This window comes from Lytechinus pictus, chromosome 7 (assembly GCF_037042905.1).
Source record: "Lytechinus pictus isolate F3 Inbred chromosome 7, Lp3.0, whole genome shotgun sequence".
NCBI classification, from domain to species: domain Eukaryota; kingdom Metazoa; phylum Echinodermata; class Echinoidea; order Temnopleuroida; family Toxopneustidae; genus Lytechinus; species Lytechinus pictus.
Genome location: NC_087251.1, coordinates 27,727,618 through 27,745,502, shown reverse-complemented (window position 1 = coordinate 27,745,502; position 17,885 = coordinate 27,727,618). Strand labels below are relative to the sequence as shown.

The window sequence follows — 17,885 nt, the reverse complement described above, 5'->3', positions numbered from 1 at the left end:
TTTCTCCAGCTGTTCGACCTTGGACCGAATAAAAATAATATGCATGGCTTGGCTCATTAATCTCACATAAAATCTTATCTAATGGGAGTCTCCCCTATGACATGGTTAGTGATTTCAATCTTTTTTTTTTTTAAGTGCGTCCCACAAAAAAGAAAACCAGTTTTCAGAGATAGATTTCACATTTTTTTTTACTATAAATTTGATACTCATAGCAGAGTGCAAACTTATCTTCTCATTTAAAACCAACAGCTTAGCAAATCGTTCACGCATAGCAGATTACAAACAATAAATACTGAGGCATATCAGAAACGACTGAGGCATAGCAGAAACACACGAGTGAATCTGAATCCACTCTCATTTCAGGGATCAGTGAAAGAAGCTTCACAAAGAATACAAAAGAAATGCTAATTAGCCAACGCTCCAATATGCACGGTCGCCGTATCACGAACCAATCTTGTTCAATTTTTCTGCGCAACCTGATTTTTACATTAAAATTTCAAACTCGTCTTTCTCATTGACGCGTGTAGTGTTCGTCTCATATTAGATATCAAAATAAAGAGGAATAATTGAATTATATATTATGAAAATCAAATATCACAATTCATTTGCCTTTGAATTAAAAAGACATGGAAATCTTGGTTTCTTTTTTTCTGTGACGCACTGTATACCAGTAGAGAGAACTGAGATTCAGAGAGGATATAACTTGATAGATTCTCCTACCAATAAACATAATAAACCAAATAAGGTCACTTGTAAGGTCACCTGTATTCTCTGATTCTGCCCTTGAGCATCATGTAACTTGGCTTTAGCTGAATCAAGCTGCTGTTCCACTTTGAGCTTTTCATTACTGACCATCATTAGTCTTGATTGTTCTCCGTGTAACTCTCCCTCCAACTGAAACGGAAACATTAATAAGGAAATGATGAAAATCATGATGATGATGATGATAATTAATATTATTATTATGAAGTGGAGAAATGGCAATTTAATGGCAAGTTTTGTCCAGGAGCCTACGGGATATTTGTCAGATTTCGGTCCTTTTAGGGATACGCTCTGGTATTGAACAGGCACTTGATACAGACCAAACTATGCTAAAACACTCTATATAGATGATAATGTACATTGTATTATGTTACTAGAATAAAAAGTGAATATGTTTGAAGATGAATTCTATTTCAATATGGTCATGAGACTTACTTGCAAAGTAAACTGTCTCATAGTGAATGGAAAATATCAATTATAGAGCACTTAATTGTAATTTTATATGCAAAACCACAAAGAATTGCATGTAAAGGATTACACACAAAATATTAAGTCTGAACACTACAGTAATTTCCTTTGCAGTGTAACTTTTTATTGCAATATTCTTTCCAACTGGTATGAAACAAATATTTAAACTAACTAATGATTGCTTTCACTTTTTCTACAATAGGACTTTTCTATATATGATACTGACCCTGTCTGTTAGATTCCTATTGTCCCTGAGTTCTTGGTCTAGTTTCATACAGGAAGACTTTAGTTCATTCACCTCAATGTCCTTTAACCTCAGCTGTTCATCTTGCCTCGCTAACTTTTCCTACAAAAAAATTAATATCAAAATATTTTAGTTAAAGTCCTATTAAAACAAGCAAAAAGTACAATTTATGAAAAAGAAGGAAAGGAAAAAGAATAAGAAAGAGAATGAGAAGATAAAGTACAAAGAATGAAGGAGAAAAACTAGAAAAAAAATCAAAAAGAAAGAACAAGAAAAGAAGAACAATGATAGAGATAAAAAAATCGACTTAACCATACCAAGATGTCTGCAATTTCCCTTTGTAGATTTTCCATCCGGTGGGTCATGTTTGTTTTGTGCATATTCAGCGTCTCATTTTCTTTGAGCAATTCCTCTGCTCTATCTTGGTGTTGGGATGAGCTAAGCCTGCTGGATTCATGATCTCTCTCCAACTTCCTGCATTTCGATTTCAGGCTATTAGAAAAAAAAAAAAAATAGATTTGGTAGCAAGCACTAAATGCAATTGATCATAATTGATTTCATCTTTTTCTTACAGAACCTAGGCTGGCTGACAGCAGATTTGTCATAGTGTTTGCTCTTTAAATCCAGTTTAAAGAGACCTCCTTCAACATGTCTTTAAAAGGTCATATGTGCTTATCCTTTCATCTTTTCTTGGTTCTCTAAAAGCAAGAAGTCACCCTCCTTGGTCCTCTTTTCCTCTCTCTCCTTCCACCTCTCCAAATTTGTACCCTCACACTTTTCAAGTTATCATGACTATCCATCACTCTCTCCTTCAATCTCTCTCCCACTCTTTCTATCTTCTGTCACATACCAGGGCCCCATCTTACAAAGAGTTGCGATTGATCTGATCAATCGCAATCATGGAAAGCCAGCAAAGTCAACATACACAAAAAATTATAGATATGTATGTATATTCATAAATTAATTGATTTCTTGACAATTTGGTGTGTTCTTCTTCTTTGTTAACAAAAGACATTTTGCAAATATCCTGTAGAAAAAAATATGACATTAATGGATTTCCATAGAGTTACAATTGATTGGATCAATCATAACTCTTTGTAAGACAGGGCCCTGCCATCCTCCACCAACCTTCCATCAAGCTATTAATCACTCACTGTTTCACCATATCAAGTAGTTTCCTCTGCCTGTCTTCCGTCTTTCCTTGGTTCTCTGTCAGCAATCTCTCGCTCTCTCTGGCCCTCTTGATGCTAGCCTCGCTCTCACTGCTTTTCAGTCTCAGCCTCTCCTCTAGATCTTGTAGCTGGTCCAGGGCCTGTTGGCGTTGGTGCTCACTCTCTGCTAGACTATCTGTGGCATCCTTCAACTGGGCTAGCAATTTTCCTTGCTTCCTATCCTTCCCATCTAGTTCTTGGTTGAGCGTCTAAAAATCAAAGAAAGAAAATAAAAAAAATGGGCTGGACTCAAAAGAATAATATTCATAAAGGCATCTGCAATCATGTCACGACTAGAGCACTTGTTTCAAAACTTTAGCCAATGTGGTAGGTTTAATCACGTTTATTATGATGTTCTAAGCCTTGGAACACAGATTATTGGTTTCATATTCAAACAATTCTGATATCATATTTCTTGAACACCTTGAGCATTGAGACTTAGAGCCATGCCGATTTGTGTGTGATTGCAAATCATGTGTGTTACATGACCAGAGGCCCGTTTCATAAAGAGTTACAACTGTTGTAACTTTGGCATTATGGCAACTACCATGGCAACCTTGATTTTGATTGGCTGCTGAGCCCTGTTTCAATGGTAATTGCCATAATGGCAAAGTTACAACAGTTGTAACTCTTTATGAAACAATCCGCAGATCAACACATTGAATAATATGAAGTATATAACTTGGTTATTCTTTGCTAAAATCTTTGTTTAAATTTGGTATGTGTTTCTGCTTTTATTAAAACAAACTTATAAAAAGGTGAAAGTTACCCTAACAATGCATTTGAATAGGTAGAAGTACTTACATCAATATGTTCAGATAGCTGTTCATTCTGTCTTCTACTTCTGTCCAGCTCTTTCCTCTGTTCATCATACTCCTTTAGACTACTGGCCTGACTCAGCTGGGCTCTTAAACTATGAATCTCCCTCTCCAATTTACTCCTTTCTCTAATATCATCTCCATCTGAAAGTAGGTACAATGAAATGAGAAGAAATGATCAGAAAATTGTGCATTCTCTCTACCTCCATCTCTTTCTTTGGTTTCAGTCTAGATGCATCTTTCCATTTCTCCACTGCAGTCTCTCTGTATTTCTTAGTCTTTCTTCCATCCCTCCTCTCTTCCATTTTCTATGTTTCTCTTTCAGTTTGTGCCTCTCCCTCTATCTCTTTCTATCACACATTTCAAACATCCTCTCTCTTGCTTTGTTCTATAAACCCAAGCCAGTATAACAAGTAACTATCAAAAAACATAAAGAAAAGTGCAATTCATGCTTCAAATGCTAAGGTTAAGTTAAATCAAATAAACGCCATGAATTTTGGGAAATGAATTAAGAGCACCGTCAAAAACCATAGTCTTATTTCAATATATGACAAATTTAGTTATAGCCTTTATTTATCTGAAGGATACATGGACATTCCTGTACATTCCATGCTTCTTTCATTTCATTTTAATACAAACTACTGCCATTATCTCATTACCTTCGTGAATACTCTGTTGCCTCTCTCTCCTTGGCACAGCAAAGTCGTCCTCATGGAATGAGTTCCTCATTTGGGTCAGCTGGCTCTTGAGATGGTGTCTGTCTTCATCAGAACGAGCAAGGTCCTTCCGTAATGAATCCATCTACGGGGCAATCAAATTCATTAACTTGTTGTAAATCAAAGGCCTGAGATTTAATCTGAACCATTTTCCAGCTAGTTGAAAAGCATTTTGAGCTCCTCAGTTCAAGTAAACATCGATTTTCTTAAAATGTAATATATTGATCATCGAATGGTTACATCTTCTTGTACAAAGTATGGGCTTGGGTTTAAAATTTAGTTGAAAACAGGGGAAAATTGTATTTACAATAATAATAATTTCACATCAAGAAAAAGGCATATATCCTACAACACAAAATGGTTTGCAATAGGCACACCGTCTTACACATAAACACTATGAAAGCCACATGAGAAAGGAGCAAAACAAGAGAGACAGAAAAGAAAGCAGAGGAAAATAAGGGATGGAGAAAACTGGAGAAGTCTGCAATGTACACAGACAAAGGACATGAATTACGAAAAACAGAGCAATCGGCATGCAATTGGCAAAAATTCTTCCAAACTTGTTAAAAATTTACCTAAAGAAGACCGAGTGAATCAAATGATTAATAACAATCTGTAAAAGCTAAGATACGTTACAACATAGTTCTTATATTACTACTATTTTACTATGAATTATATACAAATATTTGTGAAAATCTAGTAATTTTCCTATAACTTTATAGATATGACCGACGTTGTAAAATGTGGACAGTTGGCACTGAACTGATGGACAAGTATGTACATCAAGAGATCTTACATGTTGCTGTAGAACAGATGAGCTTCCGTGTGATTGGTCGAGTTTTCTCTTGGTACTCTCCAGCTCCGATGCCATCTTCTGTTTCTCAGCCTCCATCTGAACCAGCCTTGATCTTAGCTCACGATCCTCCTCACGACTCACGTTCAGTAGTGTCTTTATTAGTCAGAAATAGGATGGAGACAAGGGGGCAATGATCATTTCTATTCTGTACATTGTACAGACATTTCTAGGAAGGAGGAAGCAATCAACAACCTAAAATACATAAACTCTATACCCACAAGAAAAAACAATGTTTTAAAGTCCTCACCATCTATCCAGCATTATCATTTTCCTGGTCTATAAACCATACCCAACACTAACTTCTAACCTTTCCTGACCCCGGTGGTAACAGGACATGGTCATTAGACAAGTGCCGGTAGGAGAGAGACCTGTTGTGTGTTAACAATGGTTTGCCCCTGCAATACACTGTCACATCAGGGAAGCGTAACACAAAACTTAGCAATGATCGTAGAACATTTTCTACGATCGATTCCATTGACTACAATGTACAATCAATCGTGAAAATCAAGTGTACGATTAATTGCTAACCTTTGTGTAACTGGATCCAGTGGAGGGTTTCATGAAGCACATAGTCAAGTTGTTTTCACTGACTAATTTGTTCCGAGTCATTCAGATGAAAACATTTCAGTAGCTTATAACAGTTGTCGGTGAAAATCAGTTTTTTTTTGTCTATAGATAAAGTGTGAAAATCAAATCCCCTATTTTGACTGAAAAAATATAATGTAATTCCATGGCCCCTATCTTTTCTCACTCCTCTCTCTCTCTGTTTTTCTTCCTGCACTTGACAAATTTATTCTACCTTTTTTTCTTCCCGCTCTTGAAATTTGTTTCTTCACAGCATGGCTAATAAACATAGCTTGTTGACCATCTTGTAATACATTAATGTGTACCCCCCCTCCCCTCAATGTTGCTTCTCATCATATTACATGTTACTAAATTGACTTGGTTCAAGTTTCAAAGAGTATGAGAGTCTATAAAAAGGGTTGACCGAATATGTTTCCTCCTCTTTCTTCGTACACCCTTCTTTCTTTCTCTCAACTCAATAAAACATTTCTTATAGTTGCATTTGATATCATCATTGCATACCTCTCTTATCTCTTTTTTGATAGAATCTCTGTCATCTGTGCTTTTGAATTTCCTAGAAACTGATTCACGTTGCAACCGTAGCTCCTCCTGTAGATCTCTCAGACGCTTCTCAACTCTCTCTGATGGCTGGGGGAAAAAAAGAAATATCTCTGTTTAAAACTGGTATTCCACTATCCTAGGTCATTTTGTCAGTTAGTATTTCAGTTTTATTTAAAAAACCTCACTTATTTTCATGTCCATGCTATCATAACTAGAACTGTGAAAACCATGAAAGCCCTGATAAGAATGCTTCTTTGTTGCATTGCTTGTCTTACATTACTCATGTATTCAAATTAATGTAAAGCTCAACTGCTAGTTTATGTTTTAGGACCCCACACATTTCAAGGCATTGACATTAAAGGGGAGAGAACTGTGTGTGGTCTCTCATTGACTGTGTGTTTTCAGATATTTACTATTGTACAAAGCCCACTTAGCTTGTTGTACGCGAGCAAATGGGAGGCTGAATGTCAAACATTCGTACCGTTGCACAAGACGTACCATCCAAAATGTACCGTTGCACGGCTTTAGGAGGTGACGTCACAATACAATTTAATTCATTGCGCTCGGTAAAAATGAACAGTACGCGTATAAGCCAGCTGGCTAAATGCGCAAGGCTGCCCAAGGTCATGTGCGCTTGTGGGATTTTGCTTTCTGCTTTCTGTATTTTTGCTCCCTTTTCATAGATTACTATAGGGATAAATTCTTTGTTTTTTCATATTTTCGCTAAATTCCGAGGCGTTGTACAACACAAATAGCGAATATTCTTATTCGTGCAATGGTGCGAGATTTCGCATTCGGTGAAAGAAAGAAACGCTCTATTCAACTCGGCTCACGCCTCGTTGAATAGAGCATCTTTCTTTCACCTCATGCAAAATCTCGCACCATCGCACTCATGCCTATTCGCTATTTGTATAATACTACAGAGAATAAATTGACATATAACTGTATTTGTACAGAGAAACTAAAATGTTTTTATAGGAAGAGTAATTGTTTTTCTACTTGGTAACATAATTATTGCGGTATAAATGTATTGAGTAGTTAATTAGCATGTTATCAATCAAGTGGGTCTATATTACTAGACTTCACTAGCATTATGGGTCAGGAAACTGGCCAGGTATGAGTAGTTGAGGACTCGAGATGGTGCTATTGGTTCGTATTATGCCTCTGGCTACCATTCACGGTGTGTGGAGGCATAAAACTGCAATTATTGATTAAATCAAATGGCAAATACCTTGCTATCTTGCCACTCTGTCCGCTTCACAGAATCTGAGAGGTCAAGAAGAAGTTTCCTGTTTTCCAACTCGACCTGGTCACGTCGATTTCTCTCGTGACTGAGCTGTTCAGCTAATCTGGCCTGGTCTTGGCCTAGATCCCTGATATCGCGGTGGATCTCATGGACCTGAGTGAACATAAAAAAGAAATGATTTAGAGATGACGATGATGATTCACAGCATTTGTATGATACCGCATATCTGCTTAAAGACATTCAAAGAAGCAGACTCCTCTGTCAGAAATATAAAGCATTTGAATGTTTGACAGAAAATGATAGTCTTGAGTGAAGTTTTAAGTGCTGTTCATCTCACAAAATTAAAATTATGAATGAAGGGAGTGCTGTAGGTAAAGAGTAATAGAGTAGAATTTGTTGTTTTTGCCGACTGCTTAGGAAGCACGAATATGCTTTTTAGGATCTAACCAGAGAATTGGTGATTTTAGGACCTCTTTTTTTATCCTACATTTATTGCATGCAGTAAATATAACATTCATAAGAAAGATTTGAAAAGGACTAGCTAACTGGAATAGATACGAATTCTCACCTCATCAGCATTTTGACTAAATCTGACAGATGGCCTTGTCTTCCTCTGTCATAAATGAAAAAACTGATATGAATATCATGATACATATGCTAATTTAAAAAAAAAAAAAAAAGTTAGGTGTATGAGTATATATCATTCTAAGAAACCAATTGACAACATTAAAATTTATCTGAATTTGTACTGGGTGTTAAGTAACAAACAGCCACTCTATGCTTTCGGTACTGGAAGGGCGTTGTGATAGGCATACAGATCCTGGAATGTACGTCACATGAAATTTGTTTCCATAGCAAAATGTGTTGCATGTACAGATGGAAGAAAAAAAAATCAAACTTTGTTGAAACAGGAAAAGTAACTCAACTTTAAACCACAAAAAATCTCTTTAATCTATTTCATCTAGTATCTTTCTCTCTCTCTGCCTGTCTACAAGTCTCTCCATCGCTCTCTCCCTTTCATCCCCCCCCCCCCTTCATACCGTTTGTGTTGCTGAAGCTGATCTTCTATGCCTGGAGTCGGATCTTAGTTCACTTGCTGACATAGTGTCAGACTCATGTCTTGCATATCTGTCAGAGCGATCTCTACTCAGTTGGGAATCACGTTGATTGAGGTTTGCCCTCAACTACATATCAAACAAAAATAAAAATACCAAAAAATAGTTTGTTTCATATACATTTTCAATCACAAACTGATATAGTGAAGTTTTAGCCTTCTCCTACTCTCACACTGTAGCTCAATTGAGAATAAAAAGTAAAACCATTCAATATTAACAATACAAGCATATATCAGAAACCAAGCACCATTTGAATGTTTATTTCACCAGTAGTAGATCCAGGAGGACACATGCCCATGGCAAAACCCATACAGGCTTTTTTGATGGGAAAATGCATTCCATCACCAGTGAAAACTTTTTTTCTTTGGCTTGTCAGTCATTCATGCCCACCCCCCTTGCCTTGTAAGTTCCGGATCCACCATTTACAAAAAGAAAAAAACACATTTTCTTTGTGTCAAATGTATTCCAGTGAAATTTCTTTAAATAAATCAAGACTGCAGATTAGTCATATTCAAGACAAAGTTTTTCCACAGAAGGCAAGACCTGAAGAACCCAACAGTCGTAGGAAAAAATCTACAGAACTCACAAGTTTGAGAGACCACTCAAAATTTCATCTATGGCTACGAATATGATTTCAATCAAATTTAGAAAAGGTGGAAACTAGAGCCTTTTTTTCTGATGAAGTAACTTCTGTAGCGCAGCTTATTACCACATTCACACCAAGCTGGTATAAAAATTTGCATAGGAAAAATTTCATGTTCAAGTTAATCAGTCATAGTGACTGACCTAACAGATGACAGAAATTACTCTCTCTCAGGTCTTTTTGATTACAGCGGATTTAATTACTGAGCAGGAATGCGTACTCACAACCTCACAATCATGGGTCCAATGCTCTAACAACTGGAGTATATGACCTACAAATTTACAACCACACCACACGTATTGCATCCAGAGTTAAGAGAAAACAAACCCTGTCAATTGCATCGGTCTGTTGACTACTGGCACTTCTGTACTGTCCTAACAGACCACCAACCTCTTGGAGATTTCTGTTGGTATCCTGAGGATCAATCAAAGAATAAGATGGTGCATAAAAAAACATCAGCACATACATAAAAACACTGCAGTAGACCATGTTAAGTTGTTTTTGTTTCGTGAATAAATACTGCAAGATCAATAATGATGGGCTGGAAAATTGCAAGGAAAAAAAGATTATCGAACACTGAAATTACGTGACACTGAGCATTAAATGAGAAAAATGCTAAAACTTTCATGATGTGAATTAATCAAGTAACATAAAATTTCCATAAAGAAGAGTATTTCAATGAAAGTGATTGGATTTTTACAAAATATGTATATGTATCATGTCTGGGAACTGAATTCTAAATATTATTATCCACAAAAAGAGACTTGTAGCACCAAACTTGCATCATTGACTGAATTTACTCACAAATTGTTCTGTTAAGTTAGTTGGATAAATTTGGATTACTGAGTGCATGCCTACAAATAGTATAAGGTTGTGGTAGGAAGCAAGCAAGGATGCACAACAGCTCATTACTGTGGAAATCCATTACTGGTACAGTAAACAAAGGTATGAATGATCACAAATAAACAGAGCAGAAAATAGCTGAAGAGTGTTTAAAAAAAGTTTAAATTGGAAAAGCTCCCATAGTTTTTGTACTTGAGGAAATCTAAAATAGGCTGAATTTAAGCTGAAAAAAAAAAACAATAGCTGAAATCAGCTAAAGAGCTGAATTCTTATACCCCTGGGTAAAAAAAAAGGAAAGACTACTTACTCTTAATGAAGATGCCAATGTGTCAACTCTCTCAGCAACGTCAGAATTGGATGAAGGTCTAGAGCGCCCTCTTCTGGCCAGTGGATAACGTCTTGCATTGAGCACACTCCCATTATCTGAAGCACCATAGCCATCACTTTCTGTTGACATCCTTAGCAGTCTGTTTTCATGAAACACAGACAAATCCTACATGTTTGAAGAGGTTTATCCAATTCAAGAAATTGTTTAACACTGGTAGAAATTTTCTTTACACAATCAAGAGAGTTATATTAAATTAATACTTTGAGGGACTTTTGGTTACTGGCACTTTGGTGCTGTAGGCTTCTTCAGACGGCGACTGCTGTGATTGGCCAGATATGTGATTGCGGAAGCAGCAGACAGAAAATTATCACTTTATCACTTTTTTCTTTTGAGTGTAATTTTATCAACAGAGATGTACATGTGTACATCCAAAGCATGAGACTCTTTCCTCTTTGGGAGATTATCTTTAATATCAGCAGTGTACTCACAAAGCAATTAACATTACCGATGCTTGCAAATTTCTTACGTACGCAATCACCATGTAGGGATATCGCCACCCTGTGTATTATAGTATTGAAATCAGGGGTGGGGGAACTCAACAATATTGTTGTACACACGAGCAACCCCCCAAAACATGTAAATGGGAACTTTTTGCCAATCATGGTGCGTCACACACATAACACATTAAGGGTGTCAAGAAGGTCAAAATCAGGGGGAAAAAGTTGTATTTTTCAGAATTGTACTTGTTTAGGGGCAGAATTGTACTTGTTTAGGGGCAAAATTGTAGGAGCATGGAATATACTTGAACAGGGTATAAATTTGACCAATGAATAAGGCTTGTTTAGGATTGGTTTGTAAAATCTTTGGTCACGCATACATGCATGTAAAACAATATAGTTGAGTGCCTCCCCCCTCATCCCCGATCGAAATGGGGAATCCCGGCTACACGTATGTATCCCATTATCAATATGTTATACTATATAAGCTGTTATTTTTCGCGTACAGAATTTTTTCGCGAATTGCATGGGTCCCGACATTTTCGCCGGTTGTTGAATTCGCGATCGGAAGATATACCAAGCACTTCCACAACATTTCAGAGAAGCAAAAATAGTGCAAAACATGCGCAAAAATATGCTCCTAAAAGCCCCCATGCAGATGTGTCTTTTGTACTTTCTACATACATTCTAAATACATGTATGTCCCTGTAAAGAAGTCAGAAAGTGTGGAAAAAAAGTGGCTTACATTTCACTTTTTTTGCACCTCTAGATCTGAAAATTCATCATTTCACAATTTGATTTGTAAAAGCAATCTTTGGAAGTTGTGTTTCGTTAGATTCATTTTTTTTAAAATTGGTTTAAGTGCAAAAATTTTGAATTTTGTGAACAGAATATTACACCTCTAAAACCTCTTGTCATGTGACTTATAAAGATTAATGAGCATGCAAATAGCTGCCAAGGTACCTGTGTATACAGTCAATCAAATTATTACACCAAATTATTTCGTGGATATTACATTGTAATATTACAGTGAGTGAAAAAAATATTGATAGAGATATGTTAGGAAATAATATAGGCTCTTATTTTTGTTGGAGAAATAAAAAAGTGAAATTCTAGCTAACTTTTTGAATGAATAACTGTACTTTCTCATTCTTATTTTTTGTACATATATAGGTGCATATCACAATTTTTTTTATCACACAGGATGTTTGCAATTGCAGAGCTTTGTTATTGGGGACATTGGCACTAATTTCTAAATGTGTCAATATTTTCGGGCATTGTTAAGTTCATGCCCGATCGCAATTCGCGAAAATAAAACCCCTGTGAATAAAACAGCTTATACAGTATGTATTCATAATACAATTCAAAGCATTGTGTCTTGCAAACAAGCCGTTTCTCATTCAATTGGACAGGCTACAATGTGTATTATTTTTCTTTCTTTTCCATGGGTATGAATTGATGATAGACCATGCAACGTGCATATTTGTTAGTTTGCCATCAGCAGTAATCAGCAGTCTTCAACTTTAAATATTGCTTAAACAAACTTAATCTTTACTGAATTTACTGAAAAAGGAACCCTCATGAATTACGTACTAAACATATTAGCACGTTAGATAAAGAATTTATTGTATTTTTAATTTAATTTAATTTATTTTTGTGTTTATTTACAAATGTCAAAATTCGAGTTTACACCAAGTTTCGCCAAAATTTACTTCTGTTATGAAGCAATTTTTGTCAGCTGCTTTAGTTTAAATTTACACTCAAAACATGTTGACTTGGGTGTGGGAGGTTCGTCTGTAAATAAACCTCGCATTTAGTGTGAGTGTGTCTAGAAACACAAATGAAATGAAATTGATAGAGTAAACTAAGAGTCATGTAATTTCGCACCGGCCTACTTCGAGTTCGAGCAAATTTCTCCACCAGAAATTGTTCACTAATGTCATGGCAAGTCTCTCAGTCACATTTCAAGGTCAATAAATAATATGCCCACCGCTTTTCCAAATATCGAGATCGGGAATGGCAATAAGCCTGTATTTCAGCTTTGATCTTGACGTCATCTTTCGAATCCTCAGTCAGACATCGCTTCACTTGGCTACACCATAATTTTGATATGGTATGAAGTTAGCAACCAAACCATGCAAACAAACTGCCGGCATGACGCAGGTGAATCTTTTAGTCACTAACTTCAGTCCATATCACATTACAGCAAAGTCAAGCTAAGCGAAGTCTGAGGATTCAACTGATGTTGTCAAGATTGATTGAGGGACTTGCTTAGCCCCAGGCACTCATTCAATGAACAAGGGTACGACAATACACCAGACGGTGGCCTGTAATGTTTCACCCATGGGTTCATTTCATCTCCCGTGCGAAGGAATATCAAATGCACATGATGCACGCAACCCATGCAAATCTTTCATGGGCTTTTGCCCAAATAAAAGATTATTACATTAAATTTAGAATTTCACATTGTGCTATGACACTTACCGAACCATATGGATCCTTTGGTGACTTCTCTTTGCTGTTTTTTTTTTTAAAGGGAATTTTTATTGATCTTCACGTAGATGCCCTTCAATCAGCGACGAAATCAATTTTGGCCTAAAGAGGACGCGCGATATTATTTATAAGCCGGTTTGTTTACGGTTCTGAAGCTTGTACTGCTAGCTGCATTCTAGGCGCTCAGCATTATTTTCTTGCTCATTCAGTCCACTTTCATCATCATCTTGTCAAAAGATGGCGTACTTCACCTATAAGTAAATACATGAGATGCAACCTGTTGATTTTTTTTGGTACAATTTTCTATTATGCGCCGACTTGAATCATGACTGTTCGATAGGAAAAATTCTCTTTTCGAGTGTTGTTTGCGTAATTTCCACCACAGTATCAAGGATCTTCGGACGGATCGGAGGGAGTATCTTGGCCGAGATTTGCAGGTAAGCGTGAAAAATAATTTTTATAAATAATTTCGACTATATTTTTAAAATTAAGTTATTTAATAAGATTTAAATTTATGTAGGCCCTAGTGAATAAATGTAGGTTTTGGGGTGTTTTATTCCCTCACATTTGTGTGATGAATGAAAACGTCAAAATCCATAGTCAAATCACATGCGTTGTGCAAGGTTAGTATAGAGTCTAGCTAACCTCGCATGCGTGTGTGCGTGTACCTCGAGCAAAGTTCGTGCAGGCTCCAATCCACTTCACTACCGCTACACTACGCTATTCGCTCCACCTACCCGAACTTCGAGACCGTGAACTCGATCTGATATTCCGAGTGACAAAGGTGGTATTTTATGGGGGATAATATAAAATTCATGCAACATCATGATCTTTAAAACAATTAAAAATTATTTATATGTGTGAGGAACTTCATGTTGGCTCTAAATCACCAATTTTGAGACTGATAGAAGCATGGAAAAGAAATGAAACTTTGTGTAAATTAAGAATATTTGTTTTGTTTTTAAAGATCGTGATGTTGCATGAATCTTATCCCCCCATAAAATCCCACCTTTGTCACTCGGAATATCAGATCGAGTTCACAGTCTCCAAGTTCAGGTAGGTGGAGCGTAGTGTAGCGGTAGTGAAGTGGAGTGGAGCCTGCACGAACTTCGCCCGAGGTATATCTATATGTACTGATGTAGTGTGAGTGGTACTGTTTCCAGAAGAAGGGTCTGAGCTCGGACCCTCGCGCATGCGCGTGATGTTTTGAAATCGGCAGCAAATTATTTATATGTGCGAGGAACTCGGTGTTGGCTCTAAATCACCAATTTTGAGGCTAACCGGAGGCGGAGGAGGGATATGGAGTGAAGTCAAGACTCCCCAAGTCAGACGAGTCAAGTCTCCAAGAGTGTAACTTTTTTAATAACCCAGGGAGCCCAGGGGCTTACCCTGTATTTGGCCATTGTCACCGGACTAGGGTGATTTATGGTCTAAATATTTCTCCAAATGAATTGTGAAAACAGAAAGTATACAATTACCACGATTATATGGATGAAGGTCTAACGAGTGGCAGTTTCCTGACATCTGGGCACAGACTGGAACCTAAAAAAAAACGAAAAGTTCTCTCCTTCTACCCCCGTTTCGATCGGCCATTTTTGTTAAAAATCGTAACAAAATGGCCGATCGAGACTGGGGTCTCCTCTACCCCAGTCTCGATCGGCCATTTGGAGAAATATTTAGACCATAAATCACCCTAGTCCGGTGACAATGGCCAAATACACGGTAAGCCCCTGGGCTCCCTGGCTGGCCTGGGTTAGGACGTTAGGCCCTAAACTAAAGAAAGTAAGAAATTAAGCTTTTATTCTTAAAATCTTATATTTGATGCCGTGTAGACGTATAATTTTTACAATAAATATGCATTTTTTTCCCACCTTTGCCACTCGGAGTATCAGAGCGAGTTTTGGGTCTCGATGTTCGGGTAGGTGGAGTGTAGTGTAGCGGCACTCTAGGCGACACCCCAATACTTACCCGTGTTAATAAAGTGGGACTCCACTCACGCGCATTTGGGCCGCCCTAGCTTAGAACTAAGCAATATTATCTAGAAATTGTTAAACTGTAGTCATAAAATATGTTCTATTAAATAAATTGATAATGTTTAATCGGTACTCACCGGTTCTTTTGTTGCATTTTCAGACCATTTCTCACAATTCTTCGTAAATATTTGCGGCAAATTTTGTCGCCATAGACAGCTATACGTCCATCTTTATTAATAAATGGAGCGCCCTTTACGATAGTTGTTAATGCCGCGGAGAATGTGTGTGTGTGTGTATTTGAGTTTTGTCAGACGTGTATCAATCAGATATGATTATTTACGTCTGGGACCGACCTTTAACGTCACCATCCGAAAGACGTGACCAGGGCTCGAACCTCTGCATCAATTTGTAACTTCCCCGCATAGCTTGGATTACAGGCGCACGCCACAACGCCCAGAAATCGTTAGGCATTTTGGCCTGTGTTCAAGGCGTTCTTTCCGTTTTATTTTTTATATTGAAGATTGTGCATTTGTTGAATAGCGCCGTCTACGTCAGGTATGAGATCGAGTGTATAAATACACTCTTCCAAAATAATTATGATTCCGACCTGGCGCTGTTTAACTTCAATCTCTTTCACCTAAATTAGCGATGAATGCTAGCATTATAAAATATATATTATTAACGTCTGACGAAATTAATAATCAACCGATCAGCTGACGAGAACGCGAATCACGTGATCTTCATATCACTATCAGCTTCGATCGCGAGTCAGAAGTGAAGAGCAACTGCCCAGAAAAACCAGGAAAAAGCCGTGAAAATGTAAGTTCCCCTTCATTTCTTTCATTTTTATTTTTTTATTAACGATGCATTTACACTATATAGGCCTAGTATAAAATTATAATTTAAATAAGAGAAAGGAATATAGCTTGTAGTTGTACTTGTGATATAGGCCTAATATAGAAATATCCTGTTCTCAGAGATTTCTAACCAAAAATACTACTGATGTCGCCTATGAGGTCCATACATGTAATGTTTGGACCTCATTGGTACTAGGAGTGGTGTAGCGGTAGTGAAGTGGAGACTGGAGTGGAGCCTGCACGAACATCGCTTGAGGTAGGATTACCGTATCCGCACCACAAATAAGTGAATAGATGGGGCTGTGTGATATTCTGCTTTGCCAACTGCAACCACTAACCAGCTGCTCATTTGTACCTTATTAGTAAATATATAGACTAATCTACGCTATCTAAAAACTGTTGATTTTCTTACCTATTTCGGCAACTTCTATGACAATACCTGTAGACTATGCTGTGCTCACGGGTCGAAAAGTAACATTCTTCGTGATTTTCAAGAAGTGTTTACGTTGAATTCACCGCTTTCTTTTCCACAGATTAAGTCTGAAAGAGCGACTCTGATTGGTTCTCCACCTGCTCATAGTCTTTGACAAAGCTGTTCGCTGCGGCTTTTCTTTGAAGAGCGCAGGGCCACTCGACCGAAAAAAAATAACGGATGCATGCTGTGAAGGCTTGCTTTCAAGGCTTTCAATTCCAAGTTGGCCTATAATCATGATAATTGTGCACTGAAAATCAGCCCCTTTTCTCTTACAAGTTGAATGCTTCAAATCCAGCTTGAAAGCCACGGTACTAAACCTGCGGATAAAAAAAAAAAAGATACACAAAGCGAAAACGGTGAATAAAATCGAGACTGGGAATCGAGAGCAATTTATATTATAGAGGGGAGGGGGGCGGGTAGTAAGGAGAATGTGAAAGAATGAATACCTCGAAGCCACATACAGACAGCATGTAACGTCCCCCTCGTAAGCCCACTGAATTTTGAATTCCTGTGAAAATTCAAAGGTCAAGTCCACCCCAGAAAAATGTTGATATTCGTTCTTGTTTAACTGCCTCCTCATTTAAAATTTTACTTAAAAGACAATTAATTAGTGGTTATTCATCTTGATTCCCTTTCCCTTTTCTAAACATACATGTACCCTCCTCCCCCCTCTCTCTTCTCTCTTTCTCTCTCTCTCTCTCCTTTGTTTGAGTGCAATGGGTCATGGATGTGTGTTGGGTGTGGGTGATTCTGTGTTTGATGTATGAATATATAATGATTACGTTATGATTATTAATGATTATTTGAATACCTGTAAAGGGGCAACTGCCTAACAAGATTTTAATCTTTTTGGTTGCCTCTTACCATATGTTGATTTTTCTTTTACATGAATGTATAAATTATATTTATTTGTTGTATATTTATTTGTTTTATGTTTTGTTACATTTATGCATTTATATATTAAGTTATTTTACATTGTATTTGAATATTTTTTATATGGTCAATAAATGAATTGAATTGAATTGAATAAAAAGAGAAATTAATCAAACTAGCATAACGCTGAAAATTTCATCAAAATCGGATATAAAATAAGAAAGTTACTGTATGACATTTTAAAGTTTCACTTATTTTCACAAAACAGTTATATGCACAACTCAGTGATATGCATATGGGACAGATAGTGATGTCCCTCACTCACTACATTTCTTTTGTTTT

General features: G+C 37.0%; 1 protein-coding gene across 3 annotated transcripts in view; it reads right to left on the bottom strand.

The window, feature by feature from the left end:
* LOC129265325 (centrosomal protein of 128 kDa-like) overlaps nucleotides 1-16,783 on the bottom strand; it is a 28,102-nt gene extending 11,319 nt beyond the window's left edge. The window contains exons 1-14 of one of the 3 annotated variants that reach the window (XM_064102392.1): nucleotides 16,608-16,783; nucleotides 10,355-10,514; nucleotides 9,532-9,618; nucleotides 8,487-8,630; nucleotides 8,015-8,059; nucleotides 7,432-7,599; nucleotides 6,162-6,287; nucleotides 5,016-5,168; nucleotides 4,163-4,304; nucleotides 3,490-3,647; nucleotides 2,629-2,894; nucleotides 1,792-1,966; nucleotides 1,457-1,576; nucleotides 763-894 (exon numbers count right to left, since the gene is read on the bottom strand). In XM_064102392.1, the coding sequence (XP_063958462.1) occupies nucleotides 763-894; nucleotides 1,457-1,576; nucleotides 1,792-1,966; nucleotides 2,629-2,894; nucleotides 3,490-3,647; nucleotides 4,163-4,304; nucleotides 5,016-5,168; nucleotides 6,162-6,287; nucleotides 7,432-7,599; nucleotides 8,015-8,059; nucleotides 8,487-8,630; nucleotides 9,532-9,618; nucleotides 10,355-10,504 (1,866 nt within the window). In that variant the 5' untranslated portion in view covers nucleotides 10,505-10,514; nucleotides 16,608-16,783. Of the gene's footprint in view, nucleotides 1-762; nucleotides 895-1,456; nucleotides 1,577-1,791; nucleotides 1,967-2,628; nucleotides 2,895-3,489; nucleotides 3,648-4,162; nucleotides 4,305-5,015; nucleotides 5,169-6,161; nucleotides 6,288-7,431; nucleotides 7,600-8,014; nucleotides 8,060-8,486; nucleotides 8,631-9,531; nucleotides 9,619-10,354; nucleotides 10,541-16,607 lie in introns of all 3 variants that reach the window. The other 2 variants (XM_064102393.1, XM_064102394.1) reach the window with 2 other exon arrangements.
* Nucleotides 16,784-17,885: the final 1,102 nt, after the last annotated feature.